The sequence below is a fragment of the Ranitomeya variabilis genome, chromosome 7 (genome assembly GCF_051348905.1).
Source record: "Ranitomeya variabilis isolate aRanVar5 chromosome 7, aRanVar5.hap1, whole genome shotgun sequence".
Taxonomy (NCBI): Eukaryota; Metazoa; Chordata; class Amphibia; order Anura; family Dendrobatidae; genus Ranitomeya; species Ranitomeya variabilis.
The window spans coordinates 181665054-181685688 of record NC_135238.1 but is presented as its reverse complement, the minus strand read 5'-3'; the positions used below and the strand labels follow the sequence as shown (position 1 = coordinate 181685688).

Genomic DNA, 20635 nt, shown 5'->3' with positions numbered 1-20635 from the left:
TATGTCTGTTTGTATGAATTTTATATGTTATATAGTATATTGTTTTCTTTCCTAATATATCATTAAAAGTTAAGTTTTATTTATTCTTATTGGCATAGTGCTTTGCTCTGTGATTCAATTTTTGTGGCACTTTATATTTGTTTCTGTGAATCATTACTGTTATCACCAGCCTCACTCAATCGCAGTAATCCACCCTCCCTTGGCACCCGCCTGTGTGACAACAGTCTGGGACTTTGAGACAATGTTATCCCTTCCCCATCCTCCTCTGCTTCTTCCTCTTCCTCTGGGATCACCACCTCCTCCAGCAGGTGTTTTGCCAAGTATTCAAAGGGGTCGGATACGGCTTTAAAGAAGGCGATTCATTTTATTATAATAATTAAATGATTGCAGAAAGTAGGAAATAGTGTGATATTGCGTACACTTTTGCATAATATAAATCACAAAGGCAAAGTACTTACATTGCACAAAACACAGGAAAAACTTCACCAGGAGTAGCACATCAGCTGTGAAAAGCAGAACAGCAAAGACAGAGAAATTCCTGGAATTCACACTGTGGCATCATGGGTATCCCCTTTTTAGTCAAAAGGTTAACAGAGTTTCTGTCTAAAGGTACCGTCACACTCAGCGACGCTGCAGCGATATAGACAACGAGCCGATCGCTGCAGCATCGCTGTTTAGGTCGCTGTAGAGATGTCAAACACAGCAGCTCCAGAACGATGCAGGAGCGATCCTGTGACGTAGCGGTGACTCACTTATCGTTCTCACAGGTCATTAGCTCCATGTTTAACATTGCTGGCGTCGTTGCTTTTGCTGTCAAACATGATGATACACGCCGATCTGACGACCAAATAAAGTTTTGGACTTCTAGCTCTGACCAGCGATATCACAGCGGGATCCAGATCGCTGCTGCGTGTCAAACACAACGAGATCGCTATCCAGGACGCTGCAACGTCACGGATCGTTGTCGTTCTTGTTGGAAAGTTGTTTAGTGTGAAGGTACCTTTAGCTGAAGTCTTCCCCAACTTATATCTTGTTTAGAAATAAATGCTTGCGTAACCAAGTATTACACAACCCCTAACAAGTTCTATATGTCCAAATAGTATCCCTCTGGTGGAGTGGCCATCTTTTCAGATGCTACTACAGCAGGCTATTCAAAGTCTGCTCCAGCATATAGATGACAAGAATAGTGATGCTGATGATGGCGTCATCAGCCCTAACCATCTTAGTAGCCATTTTGAAAGGGTGCAGAGGTCCTTAATCTATGCCCACTCCGTAAATGTGATATTCGCCACTTCCGTACTGCATTGCCCCAGGCTATATGACATGACATATATGACATGACATACTGTGTCAGAGCTCATTGCTGCTGCTACAGTCGCTGCAACATGTGCAGAGTGGAATTCCACCATGTCTTCACATCGTATATCAACCTGTTAACTGGCATCGACAAAGACCTCTGTATCGATGCAAGTCGATGACGTGAGGAGTGCGAACGGCAGAGGTGACCACACAGCTTCCATGCTTTCTGCAGCAGCTCACTCAGGTGAGGATAATGACAGAAAAAATGGTATACCACCAGGTTGAGGATGTGAGCCATGCAAGGAACGTGTGTGAGCTTGCCTGACTGTAGGACTGCCACCAGGATCGCACTGTTATCAGACATGGCCTTCCCTGGACGCAGGTTCAGCGGAGTCAGTCATTGCTCATACTCAGCCTGGAGAGCTGTCCACTACTCTTCAGCTGTACCTTACAAGGAAAGGCTTAAAAAATAAATGAAACCAATTCTTGACCTGCTGTTGATTTGTTCATTCTGCCTGCCAAAGATCTTGCTAAGTCTCGGCTGACATTTATCCTGCACTCTGCCCTGAGCACTTACACTGAGGTGTCCATGTAAATCTCTGAAATATGGAATTCAGATGGATCTTCCAGGGAAAACTCCTTATAAGGCAGATGGAGATACTGTGGATGCCGTATGGCCTGTGATCCAGCGGTGTCCATCTTCTTAGGCGTGCATAAAAGCACGGGCGGCCACAGTTTTGTGTACCTCTGAAAAGAAGGCCAGATGGAGTCCAGAGTAACTCTGCTGTCTCATTATAGTCAATGAATCCCTTGGGGGTTTCATCTGAATCACATCCAGGGCCGGCGGCAGCACCCGGCCTACCAGGGCAAGTGCCGGGGCCCTGACGAGACAGGGGGGCCCACTCACACAGTCATAGAGCCATCTGGCTGCTTTAACCCTTTCTACCCTTTCAATTTGCGCTGGCACAAGCATCTTCTCACTGTCAGTGCAGGGCCAGGCACACATAGGGGTTAACTGGACACAGCCAGCGTGACATTGTGGGCGGAGAGTTCTCCTGCTCTGAATCTCCTGACTGTGTGCAACTTATCGGAGGAGACGGAGCTCCTACCAGCACCTGAGTGAGTGCAATGCTATATTGCTGTATGTTCTGACAGTCTGGGACTGGGTGACCTGGGGCGGCCATGGGCTGGGCGGCTGCAGCTGATATATATATATATATATATATATATATATATATATAGATACTACAGCAGCCGCCCAGCACAGCCTGTATAGATACAGTGTATATAATATATATACAGGACAGGTGCTGGGGGCCTGGGCTGGGCGGCTGTTGAAGTATATACACTGCACAGTACCACTCCTCCTGTATATATACACTGCACAGTACCTCTCCTCCTGTATATATACACTGCACAGAGCTGCACAGTACCGCTCCTCCTGTCCTGTATATATACACTGCACAGTACCACTCCTCCTGTCCTGTATATATACACTGCATAGTACCACTCCTCCTGTCCTGTATATATACACTGCACAGTACCACTTCTCCTGTCCTGTATATATACACTGCACAGTACCACTCCTCCTGTATATATACACTGCACAGTACCACTCCTCCTGTATATATACACTGCACAGTACCACTCCTCCTGTCCTGTATATATACACTGCACAGTACCACTCCTCCTGTGTATATACACTGCACAGTACCACTCCTCCTGTCCTGTATATATACACTGCACAGTACCACTCCTCCTGCCCTGTATATATACACTGCACAGTACCACTCCTCCTGTCCTGTATATATACACTGCACAGTACCACTCCTCCTGTGTATATACACTGCACAGTACCACTCCTCCTGTCCTGTATATATACACTGCACAGTACCACTCCTCCTGTCCTGTATATATACACTGCACAGTACCACTCCTCCTGTGTATATACACTGCACAGTACCACTCCTCCTGTCCTGTATATATACACTGCACAGTACCACTCCTCCTGCCCTGTATATATACACTGCACAGTACCACTCTTCCTGTCCTGTATATATACACTGCACAGTACCACTCCTCCTGTATATATACACTGCACAGTACCATCACTCCTCCTGTATATATACACCGCACAGTACCACTCCTCCTGTATATTTACACTGCACAGTACCACTCCTCCTGTATATATACACTGCACAGTACCACTCCTCCTGTTCTGTATATATACACTGCAGAATTTACAATAGCTTTCACTCATGTAAGAAGTGAAATCTGGCATTGTACTATACCTATATTTCTCTGCTGTATCTGGGCATCATGAATCGTGGTATGTGTTAAAGGGGGGGGGGGGGGCCCACTGAGACTCTTTCGCCCGGGGCCCTCAAAAACCTGGAGCCGGCCCTGATCACATCACTCAGAGATTTAGATGGAAACCCCAAAGTAAGTGCTCAGCATAAAGCGCAGAATAAATATGATCCCAAATGTTATATAATATGTTCAAAACAAAACTTCATATCAATGCACAAAAAAGCAAGTCCCCACTAAGGTCTGTCATCTGTCACCAGAAATATCGGAGGCTTCCACAGTACTGGTAACACAAATACTCTGGAAAAGCGCTATAGCTTCTCCCCGCCCCCTCCCCCAAAAGAAATTCATGAAATTCTGCGCCCAAATCCAAATGCCCAAATCCCTTCTGAGCTCTACAGTGTGCCTAAACATCAGTTAGCATCCACATGTTTGGAATTCCTGTAGCACCGAGAGCTCGCCTAATTTATGGGTGCATGTCTCCAGAAACACGACCTCAGCATAACGTACTGAGCACTACAACGTGCTGGGCACTACAATAGCAGTTTTGCCATTTTCACTCACCAACATCCACTGCTGCTTGTTTCTGCAAAACACCCACAGAGCCAAATCATCAATACACCTGTAGATAAATTCCTAAAGGGGTATAATTTCCAAAATGGGTTCACTTGAGGGGGGATTCTGCTCTTTTAGCACTTAGTGGTTCTGTATATGGAGTCCACAAACTATTCTAGGAAAATCTGTGCTCCAGGAGACATTATAGCGCCCCATCCCTTCTGAGTCTTGCTGTGTGGCTAAGCAGTACTATACATCCACATATTGGGTATTTCCATGTTCAGCAGAAATTGTGTGACAAATTAGGGTTAGGGTAACCCTAACGCTAATTTGTCACAAATAACCCTAAGGCTTTGTGCCCACGTTGCATTTTTAAGCGTTTTTTCTGCTGCAGAAACGCTTAAAAAACGCTTACAAAACTCATCACATTATTTTTAATGGAATTCCACATTTTTGTGCCCATGATGCGTTTTTTTCCGCAGCGGAAATGCATTGTGGAAAAAAACGCAGCATGTTCATTAATTTTGCGGAATTTCTGCGATTTTGCCGCTATATAATTGTATTGGGACGCATGGAAAAAAAAACGCAAGAAAAACGTGATAAAAAAGCGTGAAAAAAAGCTAGAAAAACGCGAGCGGATTTCCTGCCAAGGGAGTCCGGTTTTGATGAGGAAAATTCTGCTTACCTTCTGCAACGTGAGCATATAGCCTTACTCTTTTACCTCTTTAAAACTTCCTAACAAAAAAAAAATTTTTTTTTAATTGTTCTGATGTAAAGAAGACATGTGGGGAATGTTATTTACTAACTATTTTGGGTGACATATCTCTCTGGTTTAAGGTCATAAAAATTAAAAGTTTGAAAATTGCGAAATTTTTACCATTTTTTAATGTTTTCACAAATAGACACAAATCATATTGAACAAGTTTTACCACTATCATGAAGTACGGGGTGGGCCATTTATATGGATACACCTGGGTGGGCCATTTATAAAGTTACATCCAAAATGGCCGACTTCAAAATGGCCGCCATGGTCACCACCCATCTTGAAAAGTTTCCCCCTACCATATACTAATGTGCCACAAACAGGAAGTTGATATCACCAACCATTCCCATTTTATTTAGGTGTATCCGTATACATTGCCCACTTAGGTGTATCCATATAAATGGCCCACCCTGTGCAAAATGTCATGAAAAAACATTGTTGCAATACAGCAGAAATCAGAGAGAAGCATAAGATGTTTGCAAGAAGACAAGGTTCATTTCTCCTGTTCTGTTTTGGTTACTAGTTTCTCACTGGTAACTCTCCTTCATGTATAATAAGCTCTGGAGGCAGAGTTATCTTCCAGGCAGCGTCTGCCCCAGAGCCTGGAAGAGGTCATTTATATAAAGTGATAAAAGATGATTTCTCAGCAACATCACATCTGATATGAGACACACAGGTATCTCAGCAGTCTATAACCTCAATGCCCATATTAATAGTTGAGATTAGCAAGGCAAGAAGTACAGGATACCCTCAGAAAAGAAAAAGATCATTCTTTTCGTGTGTGTGCGCGCTCAGTGACAAAAGTGTGTATGTGTGTGTGTAAATTAGTGACAAAGGAAGTAAGTTTCCTCAACAAAACTTCACTGGCAGCAGTGTTCTACCTGGCACAGGCTAGTTGGGTGACCTACAGTGAGAGAAGAGAGGAACATCTGTAGTGTCCCAGTACCTCCTCCTATCTGTTGCAAAATATAGTTGTCAGGTGGTTACCAAAAACCTATGACCTGTTATGTGGTTTATTCGATAAATTGTCCTGTACAGTCATCTACTGTCCAAAGTGAACAGGTGCAAGAGTTTGGTTCCATGACACTTTCTCAACCCGTTTTCCTGAGAAAGCTTCTGGAAGCTGCTGAGGGAGAAGTAGGAAGGAGTTCCGCTCCTTCCTGTGAGGAGCGAAGAAAAAAAAACAGCCTGAGCAACGGGAGGAGAGGTCGATTTCCTAGACTGCTCTGCCTTCAGCCTAGGTCCCACGTCCCTTAATCTTCAATCGGCGAGGAAACTGCCACAGCCTACGCCAGGAAGGCATATTAAATTTCAATCTTCATAGAGACAGAAGAAATAGAGCTGTACAAGGGCTCTTCTGCCACCCCCCACGCCTTTAATGGTCCTGCCAGCGTGAGTGCTTCATGTTCTACTGCATCTTCTGCTGTACACCCTGCGACAGGGAACCGGGTCAGGACTTAATTGTGAGTAAGCAGTGAACACTATTTCCACAGTGAACCAAACTGTGTAGACCCATTCTTGCTAGTACACGGCTCAAAAAATAAAGGAAACAGTAAAATCCCACATCCTAGGTATCACTGAATGAAATATTCTAGTTGTAAATCTTTATTCATTACATAGTGGAATGTGTTGAGAACAATAAAACCTAAAAATGATCAACGTAAATCACAACTCATAAACTAATATCCCATGGAGGTCTGGAGTTGGAATGATGCTCAAAATCAAAGTGGAAAATGAAGTTACAGGCTGAGACAACTTCAGTGGAAATGCCTCAAGACAAGGAAATGATGCTCAATAGTATGTGTGGCCTCCACGTGCCTGTATGACCTCCCTACGATGCCTGTGCATGCTCCTGATGAGGCGGCGGATGGTCTCCTGAGGGATCACCTCCTAGACATGGACTAAAGCATCCGCCAACTCCTGGACAGTCTGTGGTGCAAAGTGACATTAGTGGATGGTGCGAGACATGATGTCCCAGATGTGTTCAATCGGATTCAGGTCTGGGGAACGGGCGTGCCAGTCCATGGCTTCAATGCCTTCATCTTGCAGGAACTGCTGACACACTCCAGCCACATGAGGTCTGGCATTCTCCTACATTAGGAGGAACCCAGGGCCAACCGCACCAGCATATGGTCTCACAAGAAGTCTGAGGATCTCATCTCGGTACCTAATGGCAGTCAGGCTACCTCTGGTGAGCACACAGAGGGCTGTGCAGCCCTCCAAAGAAATGCAACCTCACACCATTACTGACCCACTGCCAAACCGGTCATGCTGAAGGATGTTGCAGGCAGATCGCTCTCCACGGCGTCTCCAGACTCTGTCACGTCTGACACATGTGCTCAGTGTGAACCTGCTTTCATCTATGAAGAGCACAGGGCACCAGTGGCGAATTTGCCAATCTTGGTGTTCTGTGGCAAATGCCAAGCATGCTGCACGGTGTTGGGCTGTGAGCACAACCCCCATCCATGGACGTCGAGAACTCAGACCATCCTCATGGAGTCAGTTTCTAACTGTTTGTGCAGACAAATGCACATTTGTGGCCTGCTGGAGGTAATTTTGCAGGGTTCTGACAGTGCTCCTCCTGTTCCTCCTTGCACAAAGGATGAGATAGCGGTCCTGCTGCTGGGTTGTTGCCCTACTACGGCCCTCTCCACATCTCCTGGTGTACTGGTCTGTCTCCTGGTAGGGCCTCCAGCCTGTGGACACTACGATGACACACACACAGCAAACCTTCTTGCCACAGCTCACATTGATGTGCCATCCTGGATGAGCTGCACTACCTGAGCCACTTGTGTGGGTTGTAGAGTCCGGCTCATGCTACCACGAGTGTGAAAGCATAACCAACATTCAAAAGTGACCAAAACATCAGCCAGAAAGCATTGGTACTGAGATGTGGTCTGTGGTCCCCACCTGCAGAACCACTCCTTTATTGAATGTGTCCTGATAATTGGCAATAATTTCCATCTGTTGTCTATTCCATTTGCACAACAGCATGTGAAATTGATTGTCAAACAGTGTTGCTTCCTAAGTGGACAGTTTGATTTCACAGACGTTTGATTTACTTGGAGTTATAAGTGTTCCCTTTATTTTTTTGAGCAGTGTAATATAACTGAAGAACTTTGTGAATGAAGATAGCAACCCGGTATATAACCGGCAGTCAGCCGATCACTTTATTTAAGCCATTAACTGGGAAGATTCCATCTTAAGGCTATGTGCACACGTTCAGGATTTCTTGCAGAAATTTCCTGAGCAAAACAGGACATTTTCTACAAGAAATCCGCATGCGTTTTTTGCGCGTTTTTACCGCGTTTTTGGTGCGTTTTTTTGCGAATTTTTCCGGACTTTCCCAATGCAATAATATAGTGGGAAATCCGCAAAATTAATGAGCATGCTGCGTTTTTTACCACGATGAGGTTTTTTTCGCGGAAAAAACGCATCATGTGCACAAAAATTGCGGAATGCATTCTAAATGATGGGATGCATAATGTATGCCTTTTTTTCCCGCTTCTATAGCGAAAAAAACCGCGAAAAATCTGCAACGTGTGCACACAGCTTAAACGTTACGGTGACCATCTCTCTTGCTACCTAAAATTTCAAGCTTGTATGAAAGACTGAGATACCATCACTATGGACTAGGTCTTTTGAATTGAATACAGTAAAGACTCCCTTTTGATTATGTTAATACCTTTGTCAGCATTAATCCTTAAAACTGCGCACACACAAACTAGTAGGCTGTAAGGGCTCAGTGTGAGGGACACAGGGATAGCAAGCCACAACGTCGCCTGTGACATTCCTAATTTCTTTATTATTGGCCGGCCCTGGCAACTATAACATCTAGTTCCCCCCTGGGCACTGCACATCCCTAGTGCTGGACAGGCCTGAAAGCTGCAGTCCGTGAGACGGTGTCAGCGGGTCTGGAGGAAGATAGTGGGAGAATCTTTCCTTTACTTCTGTTCCCAAGGAAAGATCGGTCTGAGTGCAGTTCCACAGCTAAACACGTCGACCCAGGTGGCGCTTCATTAGTAATATGGCAGTCTTTTGCTTAATCTGTAAACTGTCAGCAACGTTTATTACAAGCATTGGACCGTCACCAGTAACCGTCAAGAACATGCCTCGGTTCGATGCAGAAGTGAACATTTCCTGTTATCCTTTGTATGCCGTTGTTTGACTCGTAAAATGGACTTTGTTTTTAACAATCTTTCTGGTTGCTTCGTCATGGGAATGGAGAGGTCCGGAGCCACACAGACTGGCAGGGAAGAACCTGAAGGTATCTACAGTAACCGCATCACACACACCCTAGGACTTTTCTGTAACGTGACGGGGTGTTGGACTACCGCCCCTCGCCTATGGCTACCGCCCCAGGGCACGTTTACACTTCAAGTAAAGAGTGACTTTCATGCTCCAAATGAAAGAAGTTAGTCTTTATTTACTAACTACAGAGCAAACAATCACTCCAGCTTTATATATTGTGTTATTCACAGATCAATAGAAAATTCATGTTTACTCTGTATGAATTTGAAACGTGACACGATTTTGAGAGAAGTGTTGGTGTTTTTAGCTAATTTCTTCTTGTCATCCACATACGTAGGTGGGATATTTGATGATTCAGATTCATACTTTTCATTCTAAGCCCATTTAATCCGAGTCGGAGCTGCTAGATCCACTTCCATGCTGTAATAATAAAAAGAGGATGTTTACTTTTACCATTACAATAAGTTATTACATGATAACAGAAACAATGTGCTTACAGTCCATACTATGAGCCATTGGGGCTCATTGTATCTTTGTATGGTGCCTCTTATAATGAAACATGACATGTTTTGTTGGATCGATACGGAATCCAAGAAAAAAAAATGATGGCTTCATTATGGTGTATAATGGGGAATGCTTCTATAGTTTATAAAAAAAAAAAAATACCACCGCTTCCAAAAATATCACCCCAAATTTGGCTGATTTATTATATGGCACATAAGCAAATATAGATGCGATTAACTTTTTTGCATGTTTTATTCCTTGCTTTGACTAAGGTGGAAACAACCAGCATTTTGTAATTATTACATTTGTTCATAAATTTGATACAACTATAGGAGACCATAGTTTTTTTTCCCAAATATACTATAGGGGACACAAAACCAGCTTGAAATTAGCAAATGTCTTTTCACTTTTCTGGTGAATTTCATTTGATGGATTGGCCAGTGTCATTTATATAATGATATAACATTCGAATATAATGAATCATGATGATCACTACCTTTCCATGTCCGTGTCCATGGTGCTTATTCTTCTTGTGTTTCTTATAATGGCAACCATATGTTTGGGGAGGCCAGCCAGGAACACCAGGTCCATGATGCCCATGATGTCCGTGATGTCCATGCTGGCCATAGGGTCCATGCGACCCTGGTGGAACGACATATCCACCAGGAAAACCGCCTGGAGGAGGGGGGTAAGCAGGCCCCGGATATCCTGGGTAGGGGTTAGTGCCTGGAGGACACGGGCCTGGATAAGGTCCTTGTTGAGGAGGACAACCTGGTGCCAGTTGAGGAGGATATCCTGGTGCCGGGTATCCCGGCTGTCCATATGGTGTTCCTAACATACAAAATGGAATTGTAAGAAAGCAATTAAAATCATTGTGTTTCAATGTCAAAGACAATGTCTATGAGAAAGAGCTGAAACATAAAAGGAGATTTTTGGCATATGCAGATGTAGATAGCATTTTAGCATACTAACTATAGTAACTTTAAAGTAGAGTTGAGCACAAAACTTTGCAGGATCCTGGTCCAACGACCACAGGACCAGCGCCTGCAATCCTCCTCCTACCTGCTGACCACCCCAGCACCCCTTTTTCTTAGTAGGCCTGATACAACAACATGCATGCCTCTCGCTGAGCCAACTAATCAAATGAGGCACCAGTGATGCCAACAGGTAGGAATACATTTGCAAGGCTTTAGTCCACCAGCCATAAAATACTGACGTGGCCACAAAACCTTGGCCATGCGACTTTTATTCTTCAACTTTAATTTACAGTTACACAACTTTTAAACATATTTTTTAAAGCTGTATTTGCGGTTAAATATATTATTCTCACCTATTCTTTCCCCTAATTGTCCAATGCTGAAAGTCATGAAGTGCTCCTGTTTTTTATGTGGTTACTGCAGCCAATCAGTGGCCTTAATGGTCGTGTACTAAACTAATAGCACCACTAGTCAACATGTGGAGCCATGATGCCATTAGTACAGAATGTGAATGTTAAGATAATGATTGACTGCAGCGGTTTCATGCCAGTCACATGTAAACAAAGACTGGGAGCTGCTCTTTTCCAGATTACGGATGTAGAAAAGAGGCGACTGTCGTTTGCTTTGTTTTATCCAGGAAGAGAAAGAAGATTTATTTTTTCTGATACGAGACTTTGTAAAAGTATATCTAATGTTCACTTGTAGTACTGAATTACTCTTTAAAATAGTTTTTGTTCATTTACCTTGGTTTGGATTCCACATTGTGTTTCTGTGAAGAAAAAAAATGAAATAAAAATGTATTAGCCTGTTACAGTTACAATGGCAGTGCAAACTAGTAATGAAAATGTTGCATATTCACATTGTAGTATATTAGTATTATTATTTATTTCTACAGCACCATAGTGCTGTTCATGTGAAGAGGGTTTATAAACAAAATACATACCGCTATAGTAGGTACAATGAACAAACTAAAAGTGACAGATCAGTACATAGGGGGACAGGGCCGGCTCCAGGTTTTTGAGGGCCCCGGTCGAAAGAGTCTCAGTGGGCCCCCTCTTTAACACATACTATGATTCATGATCGTATATAACACAACCATGTAGTATATAACACAGCCCACGTAGTATATAGCACAGCCATGTAGTATATAGCACAGCCACGTAGCATATAACAGCCCATATAGTATACAGCACAGCCACATATTATATAACACAGCCCATGTAGTATATAGAACAGCCATGTAGTATATAGCACAGCCCACGTAGCATATAACAGCCCATATAGTATATAGCACAGCCACATATTATATAACACAGCCCACGTAGTATATAGCACAGCCACGTAGCATATAACACAGCCATGTAGTATATAGCACAGCCACGTAGCATATAACACAGCCACGTAGTATATAGCACAGCCCACGTAGCATATAACAGCCCATATAGTATATAGCACAGCCACATATTATATAACACAGCCCACATAGTATATAGAACAGCCATGTAGTATATAGCACAGCCCACGTAGCATATAACAGCCCATATAGTGTATATAGTACAGCCACATATTATATAACACAGCCTACATAGTATATAGAACAGCCATGTAGTATATAGCACAGCCCACGTAGCATATAACAGCCCATATAATATATAGCACAGCCACATATTATATAACACAGCCCACGTAGTATATAGAACAGCCATGTAGTATATAGCACAGGCCACGTAGCATATAACAGCCCATATAGTATATAGCACAGCCACATATTATATAACACAGCCCACGTAGTATATAGAACATATAGAACAGCCATGTAGCACAGCTCACGTAGCATATAACAGCCCGTGTAGTATATAATACGGCCCATGTAGTATATAGCACAGCCATGTAGCATATAGAACAGCCATGTAGTATATAACACAGCCATGTAGTATATAGCACAGACATGTAGTATACAGCACAGCCCCCCTCCCCCAAGAATGTCCCCATTGTCCAGTACTCACTGTCACTGTTATAGTTACAAAAAAACACTCCTCACCTCCCTGCTCTGGTCTTGGCTGCTGCCGCTGCACTGCCTGACACAGTGAGTGCGCAATGACGTCATTGCGCACCTGCAGCGGCAGTGTCAGAGGCAGAGTGGGGAATGATTGGAGAGGAAGCGTCAGGTGACACTCTCTCCTCCATCATTTGCTTTGAACTTTACCGGCAGACGCCGGTAAAGTTCAAAGCGACGTCAGGGGAGTTGGCGCTTGTGACAGGCGGGCCCCCCTGCCTTACAGGGGCCCCATAGCAGCTGCATGATGTGCCGCTAGCTGAGGGCCCCTGGGGGAGCAGGGGCCCTAGGCACTGGCAGCTACCTGCCCCTAACGCCGGCCCTGAATGGGCCCCACTGTCTCGCCAGGGCCCCGGCACTTGCCCGGGTATGCCGGGTGCTGACGCCGGCCCTGGGGGGAGAGGACCCTGCCCTCATGGGCTTATAATCTATAGGGTAATGGGGAAGGACACATTATTTAGTTTTACAATCTTTTACACTATATTACAGTATAGTACAAAAAATTTGTTTCTCATTATAATATGTTCATATTGTGGTAAAGGATTCATCCAGGGCCGGTTTTAGAGAAAGTAAGGCCCTGGGCAAAAGTTTAAAGTGGAGCCCCAAATGCTCACATATTCCACATCACGCAAACATTTCAGCTGTATTTACAGATGCGGAGTTCAGGCCATTAAACAAGCGTGATCGACGGCATTGAAGTTGTTAGACGCTTGTTCCTGAGTTTCTTTACACCGGCCGAGGAGGAATGATGGAGACAGATAGTTCTCGATACAGTATAATGCAGCTCCCATACAGTATAATGCACTGCCTATGGTCCTTGATAGAGTATAATGCAGCTGCCTCAGAGTATATTTCAGTCCCCCTCATAGAATACTTCAGCTCCCTCAGAGTATACTTCAGCCCCCTCAGAGTATACTGCAGCCCCCTCAGAGTATACTGCAGCCACCCTTATAATATACTGCAGCCACCCTCATAGTAACTTCAGCCACCCTCAGAGTATACTGCAGCCACCCTAAGAGTATACTGCAGCCCCCCTCATAGTAACTTCAGCCACCCTCAGAGTATACTGCAGCCACCCTCAGAGTATACTGCAGCCGCCCTCAGAGTATACTGCATCTCCCTTCAGAGTATACTGCAGCCCCCTTCAGAGTATACTGCAGCCCCGCACACACACAGTATAGTTAATCTCTCCCACACAGTATAGTGAAGCTCCCCCAGCACACAGTACAGTGCAGCTCTGCCAAGACACAGTAAAGTGCAGCTCCCCCAAGACACAGTATAGTGCAGCTCCTTTAACACACAGTATAGTGCAGCTCCCCAACACAGTGCAGTGCAGGTCCCCCAACACACAATGCAGTGCAGCTCCCTCCCTCAACACATAGTACAGTGCAGCTCCCTCCCCAACCCACAGTATAGTGCAGACACACTCGCACAATACTCACCCCTCCTCCTTCCTTGTTCCATGGGCTGCTCCAGTCTCATCACCTCTAATGCTGTCACAGTGTGGCGCACGATGAAGTGATGTCATTGCGTGCCTGCTGAATCACAGGCAGGAGGAGTGATGGGAGAGGGAGCATCAGCAGACGCTCGTTCCTCCATCACTGCTTTCTACTATATTGGCGTCTATGATGACAATAACTTGAATCAGTGATGGGGGCGGCACCAGGCCCCTCAGCGGCCATGTGATGTGTCGCTATTAGGGGCACACCACTTGCTTAGCTTGGGGTCCCTGGAGGAGCGTGGGCCCTAGGCAGCTGCCTGGTCTGTCTACCCCTAACGCCGGCCCTGGATACATCATATCTGTAAGATGCACAAACCACAATACCTCCTCATCTCATTCACATAACTGTTTTATTACCTATTTTTTCAGGCTAGGTTCACATTAAAATTTGGCCACAGGTCAGTGGATCTTCCATCTAAAGCTCTGAAAAATGTGATGAGGCAAAATCACTGACAGGGCCATTGATTTTATTGACGCAGATGCAATCAGTTTGTGCTCGGTCTGACTTTTCGACAGCACCACCTACTTAAGGGAAGCACAAAAGTGTGATTGACTGTGCTTTTGTGCTTACCTCAAATAGCAAAAATATAAGCTGAACATCAACTAAGGGGTAATTAATGTGGTAATGTGGCTGTTCATATCTTTATTAGGCTCTGCTGCAGGTCTCTTGACCAAAATTAACAGTATCATATGACACACATGTAGGAAGATTTAAAGGGTGTCATCAGAGAATAACCTAATGTTCAAATTTGGTTGTTATTTTGTGATTTTTTTAAACATTTGGGTTTTTTTTGTTATTTTGAGCTTTTCTAAACTCTTACTTCCTTTAGTTTTAGGCAACCCATATGTACATTAGCAGCAATCGGCTGACTCTAACCCTCCCTTTTTTATTGAAGCATCTAATGAGGGTGAACTGTCACATTTCCTATTGTGATTGGTGGATCCAGTGTTACCACTTGTGTTTAGAGGTAGTACCATTCATTGTAATCCTGTTTATGATGATAATGAGACTTATATTAGCTGTTCCTGAAAGTACAGGAAGTATGAACCTAAAATAACTGCAGAGGTCAGTGTGAAAATAGCAATTTCTGTACTTATTTTTTATTTTTTGTAAATACAGATTGCAAAATAAAAAAATAAATATTGCCAAAAAATAAATATATATACTCAATTTGAACAAAAGATCATTTCCTGATAATACTGTAGATTCCCATTAGAGATTCACAGAAAAAGACAACAAAAGAGGTAATATTAATCTTGGAGCTGTACACATAAGGTGGGATATTCCTATATGCAGTACACAGTGATGATTTTTAATGTCCACCAATAACGTGACGCAGGGTAGTAGCTGTGGGTGAGGTGTTCATTTCTCACACCCCAACATGTTACATGAAGGTGAGGGTCCTTGCTGGGTGTGTGTACGGTGCCATTGGGACCCTACGTCCTTGCAGGATGCATAGTACAGGTGCCTTTGGCTGGCCAGGACCAGATGTTGAAGACTTCAATGAGGGAGACCACCAGTTGAAAATAAACTCTTTACTTAGCAGTAACTTTGTGGGAATTATATGCAGTAGATAGTGGATACACATCTTCCTAAATGTTTCCTTCCCAATATGGAGCATGTTGCTACATCCAACATGCATGAAGGAGACTAGTGCTGAGCGAGTATGCTCGTTACTCGGGTTTCTCCGAGCGTGCTTGGGTTGTCTCCGACTATTTCAACGTGCTCGGAGATTTAGTTTATGTTGATGCAGCTGCATGATTTGCGACTGCTAGACAGCCTGAATACATGTGGGGGTTGCTTAACAAACAGGCAGTCCCACACAAAGCTTTGTCGTGTGCAGGAGGAAAATATCTTTTATGTAACCACAACTGCAGAACCATGGGCTGGCTGCAGTGCTGAGAGAAGGCAGAGTACAGTGAACCGGACAACCTGCTGGATCGTGAAAGAGGTGGAGGCTGAGATGTTACGGTGGATTGAGAAAGTTGTGGAGTGCTCGCTCTCTGAGATTGGTCAAAAACAGCAGGCATGTCCGCTTCTATTACAGCTAACGTTGGACTCTCAGTCAGCAATGACTGGAGCAGGAAAAGAACATGAGGTTTTGCGGTCGAAGACCAGCACCTCAATAGTTGGCACGGTAACAGAGGAGGAGGAAGAAGCAGCAGATGTTATTGATTGGGCAGCTGATGGTTGTTGAGGTCCGATGGTCTGCATTTTTGCGCAGTGGGATTCCCACAGTAACGCATGTTGATTGCGCATGTGAAGGTTCATGTAGTAGTCAAATTATTGCACTTTTTACGACAACTCAGTTTTTTTTTCAAAGTTGACAGATTACGTGAGTTGGCTCATCCTTTGCAGTGTCAAAAAGGCCCAGGCTAGGCAACTCTTGCCAATCCCGTGAGCTGCAGACACATGGACGCTGCTGGTCTCAGCCACAGTTGTAGCTGGGGATGCATTTCTTGTTGTGGCTGCATCACTGCATGTCTGCGACGTACAGTGAAACATAACCACCTCATCTTCCTCCTCAGATGACCTACTTAGCTGCATGTCTCTATGTTCACGCCAACTGGAATCTAACACCTCATCATCATCATCCTTTGTGCTGTCACATTTCTTGCCCTTGGAATCACTCTCCTCCTCTTCCTGCCCTGACAGCAAAGTGCAGTCCGCGTGAGCCTCAGATATCTGAGTCTCATCAGGATCACCTCCGCCCCAGGAGTTAACATCTGATGACGAGAGTCAGGACACTGTTCGGACCCTACTTCGTCCTGCCCCGGATCCAAGCTGAAAAAATTTTGGGCATCGGTGCACATTTCCTCCCTTTGACTCTGTGAAGCTTTTAAGTAGACCATGAAGACCATGGCATAGAATTTGTATACAGCTCTTCAGACTTACCCATCTGTGGTTCCGTGCAAGCACTTATATGGTTGGAGAGCTGGGATGCGGGGGGAAGTAAGGGGAATTTGGGTGCTACCTCTGTGGACTGTGCTGGGTGTGATGTTGAGCTGGAGGAAGAGGAGGAGAGGCCACTTAAAGCTGCATTACCCATCCACTCGAGCACATGCTCTCTCTGGGACTCATCAACAAGGCATACCACTGTGCATCTGCCAAAGAAAGGTAATGGAGTAGCCCATCCAATAACAGAAGTTGTTAGTTGTCTTTCCATAAGACTTGATATTGGTTCACTAGTGCTTTCACAAACAATACCACCTACCCCACGTACACCAAGCCTAATTCCCCCTCCACCATGGCCTAGCTTTTTCACAGTGATGTTGCTCAGATAGTGTGGTAGGAGCGCAGTATTAGCAACAAAAAATTAGATTTTAAACTGTGCACCACCTCTGCAATCGCTGAATTTCATTGACAGTAAATTCCAAGGTAAAATAAGGCGTGCTGTCACACACAAAGTCATAGAAAAAAAATTGTTTGAGTGTGGATGAGGTCTATATGACAAAGAAGATATGCTACAAACAATTTGAAAGCCTACTGGATGACGTTAGGAACACAAGATTTTTTTGTGGCATTTGGATCAGGCCTCTATAACGCACTAGATGAGACAAACTATTTGAAAGTCAGGTCTCCTACTGTATGACAATAGGAGCAGAATTTTTGTTGGCTTCTGGATCAGGCCTCTATAACACACTAGATGCTACAAACTAATTGAAAGTCAAATGTCCCCTACTGTATGAGGTTAAGGCCCCGTCACACACAGCGACGCTGCAGCGATACAGACAACGATGCTGATCGCTGCAGCGTCGCTGTTTAGTCGCTGTGTGGTCGCTGGAGAGCTGTCACACAGACCGCTCTCCAGCGACCAACGATGCCGAGGTCCCCGGGTAACCAGGGTAAACATCGGGTTGCTAAGCGCAGGGCCGCGCTTAGTAACCCGATGTTTACCCTGGTTACCAGTGTAAAATGTAAAAAAAACAAACTGTACATACTCACCTTCGCGTCCCCCGCCATCCGCTTCCTGCACTGACTGAGTGCCGGCCCTAACAGCAGAGCGGTGACGTCACCGCTGTGCTGTACTTTCACTTTACGGCCGGCAGTCAGTCAGTGCGGGAAGTGGACGGCAAGGGACCTGACGGACACCGGAATGTGAGTATGTACTGTTTGTTTTTTTTACATTTACGATGGTAACCAGGGTAAACATCGGGTTACTAAGTGCAGCCCTGCGCTTAGTAACCCGATGTTTACCCTGGTTACCAGTGAAGACATCGCTGAATCCGTGTCACACACACCGATTCAGCGATGTCAGCGGGACCTCAACGACCAAAAAAAGGTCCAGGCCATTCCGACACGACCAGCGATCTCACAGCAGGGGCCGGGTCGCTGGTACGTGTCAAACATAGCGAGATCGCTACTGAGGTCGCTGTTGCATCACAAAACTTGTGACTCAGCAGCGATCTCGCTAGCGATCTCGCTATGTGAGACGGGGCCTTTAGGAACACAAGAATTTTCTGGTGGCCTCTGGATCAGGCCTCTATAACACACTAGATGCTGCAAACTATTTGAAAGTCAGGTCTCCTACTGTATGACTCTAGGAACAGAAGGAGTTTTTGGTGGCCTCTGGATCAGGCCTCTATAACACACTAGATGCTACATCACTAGATGCTACAAACTATATGAAAGTCAAATGTCCCCTACTGTATGAGGTTAGGAACAAGAATTTTCTGGTGGCCTCTGGATCAGGTCTCTATAACACGCTAGATGCTGCAAACTTTTTCAAAGTCAAATGTCCCCTACTGTATGAGGTTAGGAACACAAGAATTTTCTGGTGGCCTCTGGATCAGGCCTCTATAACACACTAGATGCTGCAAACTATTTGAAAGTCAGGTCTCCTACTGTATGAAACTAGGAGCAGAAGAATTTTTGGTAGCCTCTGGATCATGCCTCTATAACAAACTAGATGCTGCAAACTATTTGAAAGTCAAATGTCCACTACTGTATGAGGTTTGGAACACAAGACTTTTCTGGTGGCCTCTGGATCAGGCCTGTATAACACACTAGATGCTACATCACTAGATGCTACAAACTATATGAAAGTCAAATGTCCCCTACTGTATGAGGTTAGGAACAAGAATTTTCTGGTGGCCTCTGGATCAGGTCTCTATAACACGCTAGATGCTGCAAACTTTTTCAAAGTCAAATGTCCCCTACTGTATGAGGTTAGGAACACAAGAATTTTCTGGTGGCCTCTGGATCAGGCCTCTATAACACACTAGATGCTGCAAACTATTTGAAAGTCAGGTCTCCTACTGTAAGAAACTAGGAGCAGAAGAATTTTTGGTAGCCTCTGGATCATGCCTCTATAACAAACTAGATGCTGCAAACTATTTGAAAGTCAAATGTCCCCTACTGTATGAGGTTTGGAACACAAGACTTTTCTGGTGGCCTCTGGATCAGGCCTGTATAACACACTAAATGCTGCAAACTATTTGAAAGTCAGGTCTCCTACTGTATGACTCTAGGAACAGAAGGATTTTTGGTGGCCTCTGGATCAGGCCTCTATAACACACTAGCAGCTACAAACTATTTGAAAGTCAGGTCTCCTACTGTATGACTCTAGGAACTGAAGGATTTTTGGTGGCCTCTGGATCAGGCCTCTATAAGACACTAGAAGCTACAAACTATTTGAAAGTCAGGTTTTCTACTATATGATACTAGGAACAGAAGAATTTTTTGTGGCCTCTGGATCAGGCCTCTACAGCTTAATTTCAACCCAACAAAATGACAAAGTGTGATACGGCGGGTTGTCTAACTTTTTGCAACTGAAAAATTATAATTTTCTTAATGTGCCTTAGGTCTGCAGACACTTTCATATCACCACAGCACAAAATGACAAGGTGGCATACAGCAGGCTGTTTCACATTTAGCAAGTTAAAAAATATTATTTAGATTGCTATACTTGTGCATGGAGCACAAAACTCGTAAAAGCAGTGCACAAAACATTTGTATGAAATGTGCACTGCTGGCTTTGTCTGTCAACCTCAGTAATGGCCCCCGAAAAAAATGCTGGAAGGTAACATTTAACAGCCACACTGGACACTAGCTAGCTGCACTATCTGACTGATAAACAACCGCCTAGCTAACTAGCTAAAATCTTGCTGCTAACAGTGCCAGCATCAGCAGCAGCCTCTCTGCACTGTTAGTGTCAAAATGGCACTAAAACAAGACGTCTGCTATTTATATGGAGAGGGACATGTGATTTCAGCAGCTAATGACATAGTTGTGTCACGACATTGTGGGTGTTTCCTGCGCCCTGATTTGCTGTCTGCTATGTGCACACATAAAGTTAGAAAAAAAAATACTGTTTACAAGATCGCTGCGCCTCTGAGCTCTGCAAACCCCCTCCCCTCATCAAACATGTGCCATACGCTCATGATACCCCACCATTATCATCGCTAAAGTGCTGAAAATA

The 20635-nt window shown here is 44.4% G+C and overlaps 1 protein-coding gene across 1 annotated transcript; it reads right to left on the bottom strand.

Annotated features, from left to right (window-relative positions):
- Nucleotides 1-9324: 9324 nt before the first annotated feature.
- On the bottom strand, nt 9325-17297 carry LOC143784316 (uncharacterized). The gene is made up of 4 exons (XM_077272458.1): nt 17110-17297; nt 11400-11425; nt 10176-10510; nt 9325-9595 (listed from the first exon to the last, which is right to left on the bottom strand). The coding sequence occupies exons 1-4, from the start codon at nt 17261-17263 to the stop codon at nt 9550-9552; spliced, it is 561 nt and encodes a 186-aa protein (XP_077128573.1). The 5' UTR covers nt 17264-17297; the 3' UTR covers nt 9325-9549.
- Between the last annotated feature and the right edge of the window lie 3338 nt (nt 17298-20635).

Bases quoted from the DNA above. Each gene is read 5' to 3' on its own strand.
- LOC143784316 (XM_077272458.1), bottom strand. From the start codon at position 17,263: ATGGGTAATGCAGCTTTAAGTGGCCTCTCCTCCTCTTCCTCCAGCTCA. The intron at 11,426-17,109 runs GTAAGTCTGAAG...TTTTCTTCACAG, and splicing joins TTGCACGGAACCACAGATGG to AAACACAATGTGGAATCCAA. The intron at 10,511-11,399 runs GTAAATGAACAA...TTTGTATGTTAG, and splicing joins AATGTGGAATCCAAACCAAG to GAACACCATATGGACAGCCG.